The sequence below is a fragment of the Musa acuminata genome, chromosome BXJ3-8 (assembly GCF_036884655.1).
Source record: "Musa acuminata AAA Group cultivar baxijiao chromosome BXJ3-8, Cavendish_Baxijiao_AAA, whole genome shotgun sequence".
Classification (NCBI taxonomy): domain Eukaryota; kingdom Viridiplantae; phylum Streptophyta; class Magnoliopsida; order Zingiberales; family Musaceae; genus Musa; species Musa acuminata.
The window spans coordinates 6,666,817-6,684,427 of NC_088356.1; the positions used below are offsets into that span (position 1 = coordinate 6,666,817).

The 17,611-nt window shown below is 35.1% G+C and overlaps 2 protein-coding genes across 4 annotated transcripts; one reads left to right on the forward strand and one right to left on the reverse strand.

The window, feature by feature from the left end:
• Window positions 1-395: 395 nt before the first annotated feature.
• Window positions 396-2,447, reverse strand: LOC103994275 (uncharacterized). The gene is made up of 2 exons (XM_009414603.3): window positions 2,066-2,447; window positions 396-1,310 (listed from the first exon to the last, which is right to left on the reverse strand). Exons 1-2 carry the CDS (start codon window positions 2,355-2,357, stop codon window positions 532-534), a joined length of 1,071 nt encoding a protein of 356 aa, XP_009412878.3. The 5' UTR covers window positions 2,358-2,447; the 3' UTR covers window positions 396-531.
• Window positions 2,448-10,577: 8,130 nt separating this feature from the next.
• LOC103993422 (uncharacterized) lies at window positions 10,578-17,356 on the forward strand. Of its 3 annotated transcripts, none has more exons than XM_009413488.3 (7): window positions 10,578-10,753; window positions 11,040-11,110; window positions 12,592-12,700; window positions 13,668-13,750; window positions 15,416-15,574; window positions 16,481-16,579; window positions 16,931-17,356. In XM_009413488.3, the coding sequence occupies exons 1-7, from the start codon at window positions 10,699-10,701 to the stop codon at window positions 17,180-17,182; spliced, it is 828 nt and encodes a 275-aa protein (XP_009411763.2). In that variant the 5' UTR covers window positions 10,578-10,698; the 3' UTR covers window positions 17,183-17,356. The 3 variants fall into 3 exon arrangements, with proteins under 3 accessions (XP_009411763.2, XP_009411765.2, XP_065018703.1); XM_009413490.3 differs by having other exon boundaries at window positions 10,581-10,753; window positions 17,030-17,356; XM_065162631.1 differs by lacking the exon at window positions 10,578-10,753 and adding an exon at window positions 10,824-10,967.
• Window positions 17,357-17,611: the final 255 nt, after the last annotated feature.

Sequence of the window (17,611 nt, forward strand, 5' to 3'; positions counted from 1 at the left end):
ATTAAGTTTAACTCTTACGACTACATCATCTTATGCAAAAGAGGACCAAAGAACACTGCAACGGGTGCACTCTTAAAGGATTCCTAGGAAAGATGAGCTACAAACTTTATTTCTATCTTTGTTTCATAAAATTCAGAGTTATCAGTTCCAGCAGGCTATCTAAACTTGAAAATCTTGATACACCATCTCAATCACTAAAGATCAACCACATTTTATGCACAAACTTTACGCAGCAAATACTAACACACTTGAGAAAACATTAGTCCACTGTTCCAGTGTCTCAAGATTCTCTGGGTCATATTGACACAACAATTTATACGGTCAAACACCATCACCACAGGTACTATAATATATATATATATATATATATATATATATGATTACATATTGACACAACAATTTATAAGGTCAAACAACATCACCACAGGTACTATACATTATACAAATATTTTTTATATATACATATATATAATATTTGTATAATGTATAAACTATAACATGATGAAGGAAGCTTGAAATGAAACAAAAATTTTATGAAGTCAAAAACTGTCCAGCATAAACTCCTTTCTCATAGTGATAATTTGTCTGATTTCTTCGTCTACAGTTTCTCGAACTATCTTTTGCTTGATAAGAACCTGTTTGATAGCTTGGTCTTGTAAATGTCAGTCCCTGGTGACCTCCTGAATCTCTTTTCCTTCTGTTTCTTTCAACCCACTTAGAATTTCTGTTCTCCCAGGTTCCATATGAAATATTCCTACCATTATCCACACAATTATTGCCTCCATTACTCCATGGATCATTCTGAGCAGCTGCTTCATCCCAATGCCCACCACTGTAATTCCATGTGTTGCTAACTCCATCTTTTCTATCCTGATTTCTAGGTTCAGGTTCCACTTCATCATCCCATCCGGTGGGCTGAATATCTTGTACACGGCACATATCCCAATATTCACTTAAACCAGGAGCCGAGTTGAGGCCACTACCTGCCACACCGTGCACATCTGTTGGCACCGATGGCTGTTTCTCCAAATCTGCAACTAGTTCTGGATCAATCGGAGAATCATGGTCAACCTGGACGATGTACATATCTGGATCAGGCAAAGGGATGTCGCAAGGGAGATCATGGTACTGCGCAAAGAACCTGGCCTTGGCATTTTGAAAAGCCTCTAGTGCTGCCGAATCATCCCACTCAAGAACATTCTTGTACATGCCCGTATATCTCTGGTTTTCACACAGAGTCTTCAATTTTATTCCGCATACATCATTATAGAATTTCTTCACCCATGAAGGAACTAAAATACGACCAGGTCCTGCAATTTCCAACACAAAATTATTAGAACCAATACCGAAAGCCGAAAAGCTGCAATTTACACATGTACATGGCCTAAAACTTCAAAACCTAGGCTGGTGATCGCAATTAACTTAAGGTTGTCTAAACATAATCATTAGCATACAACAGCACTAGGTGACGTGATTAGTGTCAACACACTATATACATCACAAGCAGTTCGTTAATCATTCCCTTCTTAAAAATGTTCTCATCACAAGCGTGAACTGAAAATAATTGGAAACGATGTACCACCTTTTATCACACAACCATCGGTAATTATTCCAAGTTCATATAATGCAAAACCTATGTAGTCTTAAGATAAAGGTAAACTAACAAATTCATTGCAGTATCTGTGGCAAGCCGGACAATTGTTGTTTCTTTCATAAGAAGACTAAACATCGCCATAATCAAGAAATCCCTAACGTTCCGAAACCAAACAGAGTGGATCAACCTGAACACAAGATTGCCCCATCTACGAGAATTCGCATAGAGAAGAAAGGACAGAATAAAAAGAGGAAAGCTCCTTCGTATTACTGATCTTTTGTTTACAAATGAGAAAAAAGATTCACCATTCAATCTCCTACTAAGTTGAATCGCTACAGAAGAAACTATTTCACGGTTGCATCCCGACCTCGTACATCAAAACAAGCATTCAGTAAGCGAATGAAATCAACCCAAAAAATTATTGCATCCGCCATCATCCCCTAACACGTTAGAAGGGAAAAGAAAACATACCAGGGGGGTGAGGCGGCTTCCTGGAGTTGCGCCCGCGAGCTTCTCCATCTCGGTAACGCGAGTCGGCCCCACGCGATCCCCACCGATCACCCATCTCCAAGGGTTCAGAGGGTTCTGACCGACGGCAAAGAACTCCCACAACCAAAAGAGGAGAACAACAGGAGACGGAGGAAGGGATCGAAATATATAGAGGGGGCGGTTTGATGATTGATACGGTAACGCGAATCATGTGCTCGTGGACAAAGGAGCCGGAGACGATAAAGGAAGTAGAGGCGGTTTCGCTTTTATACATGGACGACACCTGTTACTTGGGGGTTTCCTATTCTGAAACAAACAAATAAGCATTGGTTGACCGGATGGGGGTTTCGGGATTGGATTCGGCTTCGCAGGCATCGCTCCACCGAACCGGACGGGCGTTCGGAGAAGATGACGTCGGTGTTCGATTCCTACTTTGTCCCGTCGGGGGCGCCTCTCTCTCTCTGTCTCTCTCATCCGGTAGTTTTCTCCGAGTCGGTCCGTGTGCGCACTCGGGATTGCTAGTTTACTTTGTGGGGAACGGTGCTCACCTATGGAGGCTAAGGCAGGATCCACGCTTTTCACGCGCTTCCGTTACGTAACATGTGTGGGACCCACAGCCGTTGCACGTTTTGTTGTCTTCGGCTTCTCAGTTTAATTCAGGCAAACGGTGCTCGCGTACGTGACTTAATACAGGATCCACGCTTTTGAAGAACTTCCGCCATTTAGCGATGTGTGGGACCCACCGCCGATTCGCCACACGAGTCTTTCAGTAATCCCCGTCAGACTTTAAATGAACTAATCTCGAGATGTTGAAGACTGAATAAGTATGAACATGGAAGGAAAATTTTATCTTATATGAAAATTTTATCCTACAGGAAAATATTTATTTTTGGTATTAAAACAACTTAAAAGACCTTTGTTTACTTTATAAAAACTTAATTACTATATTATAAACTTAACTTTTTTACTTCTTCGTAAAACTTTGTTGTGGTTATTGTAAAATCATTTCTTTTTTGCTTGACAACAATGATTCATTTGTAGCAAAGGTCAACGTAGTGAGAAAATATAATCATGCATGATTTGAAATAAATTATTGCTAGTCAAACAATTGATCACATAAGCAAATTCAACTCCATGTAACATAAAATATAAACGATTTATTATAATAGATTACCCAAGGTTTTGTAAACAATTTTAATTTCACCATATGTTTGACAATGGTAAGTCCTACTTATATATTAAGTTAGCATCGAATTTCTAGTTTTAGGAACCCCTGATATTTAATTATCATCGTCAAAAGTAATACGACAAATTTCCTCATGTATCATATCCTGTTATGGACTTTTTCATATACGACAATCCTTGAAAGCTCAAAAGTAAATTATATTATTTTTTTTATTACGTGAGATTGATGATCGAAATTAATCATATCAGAATAACCCATCATTTAAAAAAAATCCAACATCAGTGATAAAGATAAAAATGTATCTCATTTTTATGTTGAATCGTTAAAAGTCTGATATTCAACATATATTATTGACATGATAAAACTATTTTTTTTAACCATCAAGTATATACATTGGTTTTAGTATCAAAACTATCTCACAAATGTTATACTAGTTAAAAAAATATAACAAAAATAAAAATTATATATTGATTATATCAATCCTAATAAATCTTGTTACCTCAAATGGGCCACTAGTTTATCCCTTTCTAATATAAACTTTTGACCTTTATATTATCATATAAAAATAACATCAAATTTGATATGATTAATGTTGAACATCAAGTTGATGTAACATAATAAATTTGACATTATTTCTTTTTAATATTCTCATGTTTGATAGAAGTTCCTATCTGATGTGATGTGAGAGTCAATTAAATAAGACATAACTTCTCTTAAGAGGCAAAATGTTGTATCTCATATATTTTAAGAGAGCGTGGAGGGGGCACGGCATCTTTAATTATTAAGTGTAAAAACGCTCGTAAGAAGTTTTATATTTGTTTAGTGAGTTCAAGATGACGGCATAGTCGGAGAAGTTGCTTTATGTAGTATCAATTTTCATTAGATGTCATAACGATATAGTATATGTAAGATGTACTTTTAAAATGAAAAAAAGCATAAAGTACCTACTTTCATACGATATATTCGTTTATATAAAATGAATATTTTGATATATTTGATATGATATGTTTCGATATCACTCACGTGGCAACAGTCAACAATTATGTTAGCGCCAACCAGGAGGCTCCTATTGAATTTTAGATTTTGATAATGAATAAATTGATAAAATTATGATTTAATCAGTGTTCGAGTGACTTAGGAAAATCAGATTTTGAGTCGGAAAGCATCATACGTGCCGATAGAAGAACTTCGTGCCTATTGAAAAAAAGATCGGTAATGAAAACAATGGCCTTGAGTGGACATATGTTGGGACGACCGAATTACTATAAATCGGTTTATATTTTTGTTTATATTTTTCATTTATATTACAATGCTTACTACTCTTACGAACGTTTTTAAGTTAAACACATTCCCGATACGGGTTTAATTGAACGAGTTTTCAAATCGATGTAATTTTATGAAAGTACTAATAAATGTTATGTACGTACAAAGGAAGGAATCTGAGTAACACTCAATAAAATTCAACTATATTTGTTAAAGAACCCACATTGCATATTACCCCGAAAATTAAATATAATTTTTTTATGATAAATAAGGTCATTATGCTTATGAATGCTTATCTAAAAAGTATAGCTCTTATAAATTAGTTTGGATTCCTAAATGAACCATAAATGACTGTATGCCAAAAGATAAGATAGATAGATTTAACCGACCCAAAGTTAACTATGTACCTAAAACAAACATACTTTTCTTGTAGACATCTCTACAATTGAAAGCTAGGAGCAAAAGATAAAAATCTTAATAGTGGATGCTCAAGGTATATGATCGGATATCTAACACACTTCATAAAGCTCACTAACCGAAATAATAATAATAAAAGAAAGATCATTTGAATTAGAATTATTAGTAATAAATCTTTTGATTGAAGATGTTTTGTTGTTTAGTGTGTTATACTATTGATCTCGGTGATTTTTGTGATAAAATTTATTTTTTAATTTTAAATGATGATGCATGGATTTGATATAAAAGACAAAGAGTATGAAATCAATCACATGAATAGAAACTAAAAAAAGGGAATGCATTTGACATAAAAGACAAAAGACATATTTTTTAATAAGAGATTGATAAATCTATTTATATTTTTTTATGAATATCTTGAACTAAGAAAGTGATTTTGATGATTTGATAAATTAAATTTGAATATGTTTTATCCAAATCTTTCACTTGATATCTGAAATTTATTATTTTTTTCTCCTATGTTTCTTTTTGCTATTTATTATAGGGTAGTTTCATCCAAATCATATTCTTGTTTTCTCAATATTTATAACTTGAGATTTATTCTATATGAATTAAAATCTTTTATTCATCAATGATTTTTTTTGCTATTTACTAAAGAGAATATTTATCCAAATGAATAATGATTTTTTTTTTGATTTCTTAGAATTCATGACTTAAAGATTTGTTTTGAAGATCTTTTACTATTTGATCTCCTATGATTTCTTTTTGTTATTTAAGAGGAGACTTGGTCAAAATGAATCATGATCTTTTAATATTTACAACTTGATCTTTCATGATCTTTGATATTAATATCTTTCATGTCATGATTTATTTATTTCATATGACTCCCTTGTATTCATGAATTGTATATCTCATCATTAAATTGATTTTTCTTGATATCTTTTATGTGATGATTTGAACATTGATAAAATGGGAAAAAATTACACTATTATATTATTCTCTTCTTTTTGACAAAAACAAAGGAGGAGAAAGAATTACTAGCTTGCACACTTTAAATAGAAGCAAAACTTGCTAGCTTGTACATCTCAAAAGATAAGCAAAATTTGCTAGCTTGCACATTTCAATAAGAAGTAAAAATTGCTAAACTTGCACAAGAGAAGCAACAATTACTACCTTACACATCTCAAAAAATTTCTAACTTGCATGTATAAAAAAAAAAAAAAATTGCTAGCTACATTTTTCTCCTTTTTGTTGATGACAAAGGGAGAGAAGTAATGATGATTTGAAGTTATGCCCAAAGTTATGATAATTTAAAATTTTAATATTTTGGTATCATGTAATTTATGCCTGATTTGAAATTTGAATCATGCATGGTGCGATGTACTTTGATGTTTTGAAATTATGATGATTATGCATGCAATACTCATGATTTTATGTGCATGATGTGAAAGTCATGGTTTCAAAGGTTATTGTTCTTTATGAATTCGAGTTTGCTTTATTTCGATATGACATATGGATAAGGAGAGTTTAGTTAAAATTCTGTCATCAATTGGTTGTCATTAGCAAAAAGGGGAGATTGTTGAATCTTGAATTTTGATGATAAAATCAGTGTTTGAGTGACGTAGGACTAACTTCGATCATGGAAAGATAAATCGATTGAAGCAGGAGAATTAAACGTTAGGCCAGAGAGTATCATGTCAAGAGATTGGATGTCAGGCTGAAGGACTGGTCGATGTGTCGGTATAAATACTTCGTGCCGTGAGTTTAAGCATCGAGCTAGAAGGATTATACATTACACCAAAGAAGTTGGATGTTGCGGGAGGTCAACATGTCGATGGATCGGACAATACACTGAAGGAGAGGACGATATATTGAAGGTTCGGATGAAACACCAAATGAACTAATGACATACCAGATAAAATAGGATTCATGTTTGTAATCGGTCGTGTCTTGATCAAAGTAGTTTAGATTGTAATTGAGTTGGTTTTGAGTGTAACCATGCCAACTCAATTAGGAGCTCATTCACTTGAGTCAAAACTGATTTGGGCCCATTGGGAGGCCCATTCAGTGACCCAAAGTTAGGTCAGGCAGTGGCACCATCAGAACAGGCGGTGGAACCGCCTATGAGCTGGAACGCACGAAGTGTACGTTTTTCGAAAGACCTAATGATGGTTCCGCCAATGTTAGGTGGTGGTACTGCCCAGACTAGCGGTAGTACCGCCAATACACGGTCTCCCATATGTTAGGCAGTGGTACCTCCCAAATTGGGTGGTGGTATCGCCAATTAGCAATGTTGTAGGTAGTGGTACTGCTCAGCACTGACAATGGTACCGCTAGGTCCCCGGAAATTGGGGATGAGATATTTTTTTTCTTTATTTTTGAAGTCATTTGAGGTATATAAATACCCTAGTTATTCCTGCTTGGGAAGCAAGAAAAAGAGTAGAAAGGGAAAAAAATACTTAGAAAAAGAGAGTTATAATCTCTCTTGAGTTAGTGAGTCTCTTCCTCCTAGACTATTGTAAAAGAAATGTGTAAAGGTTCTCTCATGAGATTATGAAAAAGAGAAAGAGTTGTAAAGAGGATGATTAATCTTTGCCCATTGAAAAGAAGATCGATAGTGAAAGTCGATGGCCTCGAGTGAAAGCTGATGGCCTCAAGTGAAGAGGAATCAGGAGTGGATGTAGGTCGGGACGATTGAACCACTATAAATCGGTGCATTTCTTTTTATGCTTTTCATTCATATTACAAACTTATTTACTTGCACACTACTCTTACGAACATTTTTAAGTTAAACACATTTTTGATACGGGTTTGATCGAATGAGTTTTTAAATTAACGTAATTTTAGGAAAGCACTAATTCACCACCGCCCCACCCCCCCCGGCTCTTAGTACCGTTTTTGGTCCTAACATCTCGAGGCTAACGCGACACACTACGTCGACGTGACATCTCAAGCTCAAACGAGATAACCGCCTGCTCCCACGTTATCTGGCATCGTACAAGATGACGCCACATGGTGTCACGCGGTGCAGATCCGTGTAGCTTGATCGGTGCTCGCACGAGAAGTACAAGTCGGTCGCTCGAGGAGTCGGTTGTGTACAACCGACCATTATTCGCAGATATAAAAGCCAACCCCATGACTGACACTAGAGAGGACCTTGAACACTTCAACTCCACTTAACCTCACTCAACACTAACTTGACCTTATGAGCGACCAAGTCGAAAAACTCCCTCCTAGCTATGGCCTTTGTGCAAGGACTCAGTAGAGAAGAAGTAGCAACCCATCAAGGGAGAGATCACACTTGAGTGACAAAGCTTCAACCCAATATCGACCTATTATATTCAAGCCTCCTTGTTAATGATTGTGTGTACTTGGGATTAGACCTAGTCGTGTTGACACCCACGAGACTCACAACATAAGATTTCCTAATAGGATTCATTCAAAACCATATATATTACTCAATGAAATTCAAAACATTGATTTGACTCTCTTTTATGCATGATATATTCACTTGGGATAAAAAAAAATCTAAAGTATTCAACATAACATAAGAATTTTTTTTTCATAGGTACATTCATCCAAAATAAAAAAATATACTTAAAATATTTTTTATAAAATATATTTTTTTGTACATCATGCGCTCATCCAAGATATAAAAATATCTAAAATATTTATTTTACATGTGATGTGCTCGTACAAACAAAATGTGGAGGTATTATGATTCACTTTGATTAGGTTTTGCATTATATTGCCCGTGCCCCACTAGTATATCTATAGAGAAAGATTGGAAATTATTAGAATAGTGATCAATGCAACCTCATGTTAGATTGGACTCTTTCTTATGCCCAATATATCTACTCAATACATAAAAAAATTAAAATATTTAACACAACATAAAAATATGTTTTTATATATGATGCATAAATTCAAAATAAAAAAATAAATTATCTCACGTAATCTAAAATATTTGTTTTTTACATTTAAGACATAAAAACATCTATAATATCTTTTTTACACGTGATGTGCTCGTCTAGACAAAATGTTAAAGTATTATGATCCATTCATATGATTTTGTATTATATTATTCGTATATCAACTTAGAAAGGTTGAAAATAATTAGAATACCACAACCATCCAAAAAATAATATGAAATTACTCACAATACCTTCGTCAGAGTATATTCCCGAGATCGACACATGATCAAACACAAGCATATGATAGATAGATACGAAAGATGAGAAAAATGACATTTTTCGGATTGCAACGTAGTGCCGTTGCATGACGCATTGCAATGTGAGAAGAGAGTATAATTAATTAGACATAAATAAAGAAATTAAGTTAGTACCTCGGAGAGAGGGGATGAACAATGTCAAGAGAGGGCTAATTACATATGTGATTAGACTTATTTAGCCATCCGATTTTTAGATTTAAAAAATTTATATTAAGATCCCTGTAAAAGTGAAATATTTAATCTCATTTATTATAATATCATCGGTAAAAAATATTACTGATAAAAAATATAATATATGACAACACGTGTATGAATGACATAAAAACGATAAGCAAACATATAATTTTAACGATGGTAACGGACGTTAGACGTCGTAAGTGGCTATTGTGGCAATGGTTGACGACAACGACACAGTGATTGGTTTTGTCAATATCGATTCGAACATCAATGATGAGGAGATACAACGGTGAGGTATCTACGTCGATGTTGTGTTTCTCTCCCTCTTCTTCCTCTTCTTGCGTTGCTCTATCTTTTCTTCCTTCTCCGGAGTTGGTGCTAGAGGAGGAAGATGAGGCAAAGTGGCATCGAGAAGGCAGAGCCATGTGACACCTATGCATATGCCTTATCTCCCTCCTTTTCCTCCTCCGATGCTACACTGCTTTGCCTCCTCTCTCATCGTTGTTGGCGATGTAGATGCCTTGCCTGCCTCCTCTAGCACTAACGTAAATGCAAAGTAATGTCGAAGGAGGAAGAGGAGGCAGAGCAGTGCGGTATTGACTCAGATGCCTCACCTACCTTTTCTTCCTCCTCTAGTTCCGACGTAGATGTAGAGCATCATCGAAGGAGGAAGAGGAGACAAAGCGGTGCAACACCGACGTAGATGCCTGATCGCTTTGTCTCCTCTTCCTCATTATTGTTAATGTTCTGATCGATATCAACAAGGCCAACCACCGCGTCGTTGTCACGTGTTATATCTTTCGTCGATAAAGCCGATGATGTTAGGGTAAACGAGGTTAAATATTTCACTTTTATAACTATAAGGATTTTAATGTAAATTTTTTAAATCAAATAATAGAGAGATATACCTACAGAGGGTTAATTAGCTCTTATAAGAGGTGAGGATAGATAATTAGGCCTTTTAAAATACTTTGACTATTATAGTATTTAATAGCTTGTTCAGATCAACTAATAATCAAATTAAAATAGATCAAATCAAAGTTGGATAGATCGAATCCCAATTGAGCTCCGTTGATGTTTTTGGGGTACCTGTCGCAATCATACCCGCTATGTCTCGAGGCCCAGCCCGGCTGATGAACGAGTGGACCGCAGCCCGGTCCAGGTGATAAACCGGATATGGAATCTAGATCGGTTAGATTCCTCCTTTCGCTTGGTATTAAGCTCATCAACGTGCCACTTCAGCCATCCTGGTGGTCCGCAATCCCTATTCATCTTCCTCGCAGAAGAAACGGTGGTGAGGTATCACCGAAGGATTTCTCCGTACACATTCGAATCAGTCTAATCATGGCAGACTTGGACGAGGGCGTTCTGCGCAGTTCGATCTTTGATTCGCGAAAAGGTTCGGTTTCTTCCCTCTCCTTAACCCAGTTCTTTCCCTTCTTTTTCAAGTCTTTCATTCTTGATTGAGGTGGTTGACTTTGGTATTCTTGGTTTGTTTTTATGGTTTTGCCCATCGTTCCTTACCGTGGAATTGAATCGCCCGTAAATTCTGAGTTGGACTGTCCCTCTTCCTCAATTTGTGCTTGTAAATCCGAGTGTTTGTATGGCTGCAGGTTATAATCATATCCTAATTGACACGATCGTTTGCTCTTTCTTGTTTTCATCTTTTATTTTTTTTATTTAAGGCGAGACCGCGAAGTCAAGAGGCCAGTTGATCGAACGGAAGATCGATATTATCGAAAGCTTGGCTGGCAAGGTAGATCTTTTAATGTGCTGTTGGATTTTCATAAGTATTTTATAATGATTTTTGTACTTTCGCTTGCATGCTTTAGTGGTCTTTTTCTTACGCAGAATACATCATCATCATCATCATCATTTATTACTGAGTACTTTTCCCACTGATTAAGAGGTTTGCAACAGAGAAAAATGGAAACACCATTGAACTTGCCGACCACTCCTTGAACATTTTTTTTGCTTCATCATCAATTCGTATCTGGAGCATAGTATGTAGCAAATCTGGCGGAGCAAACACCTATAAATTTCAGCATAGTGTCAATGGGATTCTGGATTTTCTTGAACTTCCTCATGCCAAATACCAGCTTTCTCTTGAATACATACAGTAGAGATATTTTTATTATTGAGAACAATACCAAGTTACGCCTTGAGAAGTTATATGAACCTATATTTATGGCCGATAAATTATTCTAAGTACAAAAATGGGTTTTTGTACAAAAATAATAATTATTCTGACCAATATGGCTATGCTGAGTGCAAAAATACTAATTATTCTGAAGAAGTTATAAATTATCCTTTTATGGCAATACTAAGTACAAAAATAATAATTATTTTGCCCAATATCATACCCATATTAGGGTTTTTGGACTCTAATAATAACCTAGAGTGGACTCTAGAGATCCTCCGGAAAAGCCTTAAAGTCAACGATAAAAATAAATTAATATTTGATAAAGTAGTTTTCTATCTTGACTTGTACTTGGTCTGCAATTTATCCTCCCCTTTCTCCTTGTCTTGTTTGCCTTTCATATCAATCTTGAGCCCTTCTGGTGATGATCTGAGAGAGACAATGCTGCTCTAAGGTGATAGGATAAAGATAAATATACCTGCAACAGAGTAATTAACTGTAAAATGAATATATCTGTGGAGTACACTTTTTAGAAGGATATATTCACAATGCAATGATAACATCTCTTTAGCTCCTCTAAGTAAAAACATAATTACTATACATAAAACTACCTTTAAGCTGAGATTACCCTTTACCTAATTAAATTCCATATATACACTAATTAGATAATTGGTCTTCCTCTGCATCTTATATGTTGTCACTCTCCACAATATCCAGTGTTTAATTACATCTATAAGTCTATTGCAGAAAGGGCTCCAGATATTAGCTAAATTTAACAAGCTCTTAATAGTTTGTCAAAAGCATTTCATGTTGAATTTTTAAAATCATATAGGAACCATATGATAGTACGGCAATGCTATTCTAGTTAGTTTTCATTTACAAATTAAAAGACCCACCTCCATATTTTGCTCATTAATTGCACACACATGTTGTAGTTCTTTCTAGGATAGGTATGATGATGTTTGCTAGACATTGTTTTGCTAATGTACAAAGAAGTTCTTCATCAAGATGAAAAAAGTGAGTCAGTTTCTCCAATTTCTTGCGTTATTTCTACAAATTTGTCTTACCCATATCTTGCCTAAATGTTGACATTGTAGGTGAGTAATCGGCGGTCTCGCAGATGGCTAAATGATTGTCTATTGATTGAACTTGTTCCTCGATTAAATGTCGAGGAAATTAGAGGCCTTTTTGCTCCCCCTCCATGGGGTAAGGATATTCTTTTGCTAAACTTATTTTATTTTATTACTCCTTTGTCCACAATTGTTGGGTTCTTTATAATCTATATAAACTCATATAAATACCAATGTCATTTTCTTTGGTAACTCAACTGGATGAAATATGTTGCAAGGATTTAAATATCTTCTTGCATGTAAATGCAATAACTCAACAGTATAACGTCATCCACCATTCTTGTGATTCTTTTTCATAAAAACATGATTCCATGGATTTAGACATAAATTTTAGGTTTCTTTCTCAAGTTTATAGATGATTTTTTTAGAGAGTTAGAAAGTCAAATGATTTGGCTTAGTATAACATCAAAATGGTGAAAAGAAGAATTCTTAGGAATGAAATGACATGGGAAGGGTAGAGAGCGAAGAAAATCACAAAGAAAAGGCTTTGTGTAGCTTTAATCTTATGATAGTTTTCACCATCATCTTGCTGCTTGTGCATTGGCAGTTGGCACTGTACACTTGCCTCCCAATGGAATCCTTGACAGAGGCTATAACAACCAATTTGAATCATAAGTAATGGCATGATAATGACGAAAGAGAGGTCTATGAAAGAAGGACGTAAACTTGTGCAGGTAGCAGAGTTTTTGGGTCATGTTGTAAATGCTCTAGGTGAAGCTACTGATAAGCACTTGTAATGTCTTACTTTTTTAACACAACTTATTTTTTGGAAAGAGAAAGCTATGGCCTTTGAGTAGAAGTATGCCATTATGTGCATTTTGATAAATTAGTTAGAGAAATTTTCACCACTGTTAAAATTCTCAAGCCAACCATCACGCATCACAGGTCTTGGAAATACTTGACCATTAGAGAAGTAGATTTTATAAATGTCTGGATCATTTCTTTCTGCACAGCCCACAGTTTTTTTGAGAGACTCTAATTTTATTCTATTAATGATTTCTTTTCATTATTTAACTTATGACTTCTGTCCTTTCTTTTTACAGGTGACAACAAACCATTATCAGCATTTTGCATGACCAATGTCAAAGAGTGGGACGTTTTCCGAAATGTGGACATGGATGTAGAGGTCTGTTGCTTCCAATGTTTTCTGCTAGAGATTTGTGGTTATCTTTTTTTGTTTTTGTCGAGGCAAAATATATATTGCTATCTTTTTCTGTTATATATATGTAAGTATAAAAATATCGCAACCTTCAACTTGTAGGCTATGAATTTATTTTATAGAAGTGATGTAACATGTCGAGTGATAGTTCTTTTGCTTAGTCCTAATCTATTTCTAGTGTCTTGTGTGTAATGCCTGGTAATCACATGGTGGATAAGGAAACTTAACCGGTTGTTGGACTATTTATTTGAAGAAGTGTGTAGTGCAACTTTTACACACAACATAATCCTTTTAGGACCCTGAGAGGTCATCTTTAACTCAGTGAAAATTGAAGAACCTTAATCAAATCTTAAAATATCTCAATAGGATCATGATCTATTTGTCTATAATTTATGCCAAACACTAATAGGCTCTTTGACTGACTTCCTTCATCCTTGGTTCTGATGATGTCCATGACTTCCTTCATCCTTGGTTCTGATGATGTTCATATGCATGCAAACTTGAACTCCACTTATTTTGGCTGTTACTTAATCAATGATGAACTTCTTTGACAAATATTCAAAGACATTTAAAGGGTGACATTTTTTTTTTCTATTCAACATAATTGATCTTATCAATTTCTTACAATTGTTTATATCAGGATGAAGATGATTATAATTGACTGATCATTGAAAAACATTATCAAGAAAAATCATCCTAAAAAGCTAAAATAATCTTTTCCATGATCCTTGAACTAAAAATAAGGTTGCTTATGTGAATTGCTTCCTAATTATTTTTTGAATATCTGTTAAGCATTTGCTATCATAAATAACAAAGCATCTTCTTTTCTTGTAAATCTAATTTTCTTTTATAAGTATTACATTGGACTACATACAAACCCTACACAGACTTCAACTTGAGACCTATCATCTGCACAAGAGGGTGCTAATCACTAGGATGTCTCAACAAGACATCACAAGTCATCATTGATCAATATTAAACACCACATCCCTATGAACCACACCAAGACAAAATTGTATCGCTAATATGAACTGTGTTTCAACTTGCTTTTTTTTCCTTCCTTTTTGCCCTTTGTTTTTCAGGTTACCAAGTAAAGGTTTTTTTGGGAAGATTCAATTAATGTATAGTAGAAAATGACTGTCCATTGTCTTTGTAGGTGATTTTGACCATATTTCTTGACTTATTGATTATTGCTATTTCTTCATTTGGGGAAAAATAACAATGTTCTTTATATCAATAATGGCATATTTATTAGTTGAACTTTGTGCACATCAGGTCATGATCTAATGTTTTAGCTACATACCATGTTTGTTGACTTTTTAATTTGCTCTACAAGTAATTGATGTCTGAAGTCTGAACAACATTCAGACTGCTTGGAAAATCAATTGGCTTGGCCTCCTGGTATAGCTATTTGGCAATATATTTTAGTTTCATGGTGCCTCTTATATCAGCTGAATGTGAGCAGACCTAATTTATGAAACAACAATTATAGTGGTCAAACATGATCTTGTTTACTATCAATGTATGACTAATTTCTCAAGGAGTTTTCAGCATTTTTGATTTCCCTGGATCTATTATAGTACCTCACATAATCTATTCAGGTCAAGACTTATTATACTCGTTTATGTTTAGGCTAGCATAACAAAAGCCCTGAGGGCGACTTCAGCAGAAAGAAAGGTTTATATGAATACCGATAAGGCAGTTGCACTGAATGCATGGCGACGAGTAGATCGTAGAACAAGGGAGGCTATGCGTCGTAATTTCCTTCCACAACTTATTGAGGGTTATGAGGTAACCTCCAAGTCATGTACTTTTCATGATTATGTCAATTTAGACTTCTAGCATTTACTTGTTTTTATGTTGTGTACTATTTGTTCAGTATGCAATCTCAATTTCTTGTTTGAAACACCTATAGCAAGAGCAAGCTCAATTTTAATAGATGTAGCCTTCCGAGAGAAAGCAAGAGTGAAGAAGAGAAGCTAGTTAATCCATGCTAAACTATTATTAAAAAATGGCAACTAAATAATAATCCGAACATATCTTTAAGTTAAAGCTATTATTAAAGTTAATTATGTTAGATTCACAAAAATCTAACCTAGATCGACAAGGATCAAGCCTTGATCCTCATGGATCTAGCTTAGATCTGCAAGATTCAAGGCTTGATCTTTGTGGATTAAGCCTTAAATTAAGTAGGAAAAGGTTCTAAATGGAAAACAATTTATAAATCCTAACCTAATTGCAACCGAATTAAAGAAATTAGGTTTGGATAAACCTAATTTTGCAGATGGAGTCTCTTGGTGTCTTAGTTGTGGGCGGTGAGCTCACAGCCCAGTCCAGGCCCTGCAAAGTTTGGGCGGTAAGCCTGGTTCATAAACCATGAGTTATCGCATTGTAGCTGCTTCTTAATAAGCCTTGTTTCAGATACTTCCCGACTCTCGATGCTGACATGTCACTACAGCAGAAATCATATCAGAAGAAATTTTTATGTTGTCTCATCTATTGTCTATGTGGAGCTTCAAATTATATCATGCAGTTGAAAATGTCGACAAACTATGGCACCTAGCTGAAATGTTAAGATGATTTTTGCAAGTCATATTTCTTTTAATAGAACTTTGGCCTTCAGTAACCTGCTTTTCTTGCTCCTGCCCGTTAAAAATAACTTTACTGCTTGTTTTTCACTGTTTTATGCTGTCTTAGGAGCGCATAAGAGCATTCATTAATGATGGCGTTGAAGATGTGCTCGTGCTACATGTTCAGGATTCTTTTCACAGATTATTGCTTCATGGTGTATGTGAGGTAAAATTTCCTTGAGGTGCCTTTCAATTTAAGTGTGTTGTTTCTAACCTGAGCTTGGTCAACAAATTGCTCATGTGGTTCTGCTATTACTGGGAAAAGAAAGTGGATGTATTGGCATTATTGGCACTTTGTTGGAAAAGAAAATAAAAGACTATAAAGACACTATAAAGCACGAGAGCTCAAAATAGAAGAAATCTCAGTTGAAAATAAATTTGGTGCAAGAACAAAAAAAGGTGAAGTAGTGTAGTTCATTCGGCACCAAATTTGAGCATATTAACATCATTGCTTCATGAATCATAATTTGAATTTTAAAAAGGATGTCTCAGATAGAGTATTTTTGTTTCCCCACAGGGGACAGTTATTATGCAGCTGCAGCTTGCTTACCAAAGATACTTACGGCAACTACCAATATCTAGTCTGAAAAGTTTCAACTTCTCTTTTCTGATACAGTTCTACAATTTAATCTCCATCACTGAATCAATAGTGAGGGATGCAAAACTGTGGAAGATGACAAGGATAAAGAAGAAAACGGGTTGCAATGAGATCCCCCCAAACATCACCCTTGCTCAGTTTCTGCGTCTGTCCAAGGATGGAGCTTTGTAGCCCATGTGTGTTTACAAAATGTGGTAGTCATGTATTCTTATTGAATCTAAAATAGAATTCCTGTAAATTATCCAGAAATTATGGGACGATGTTAATTACTTCGGTGCATCTTATTCAAGGAGGAAACCTCAGAAGTTTAAGAGGTTTTCCAATAAAATGCTAGCTTTTATATAATAGCCTTGGACTTGATTTATAGTCAATTTCAAGGATCCAATGGTTACGTGTATGCCTCTTCCCTTGACATGCTATTTTATTATTACCAATGTGAAATTTAGTTTGTTAGCAGATTCGTCGTTATCAATCAAAGATCTTGAACGTTTTAGTGGTCGTATTTATATTGGTGGAGAAGCCAGTGGAAGTATGGCAGAAGAACATCAGCAAGATGCTACCTACGTGAGGAGTTGCTATGAAATGAAAGATCCAGATCTT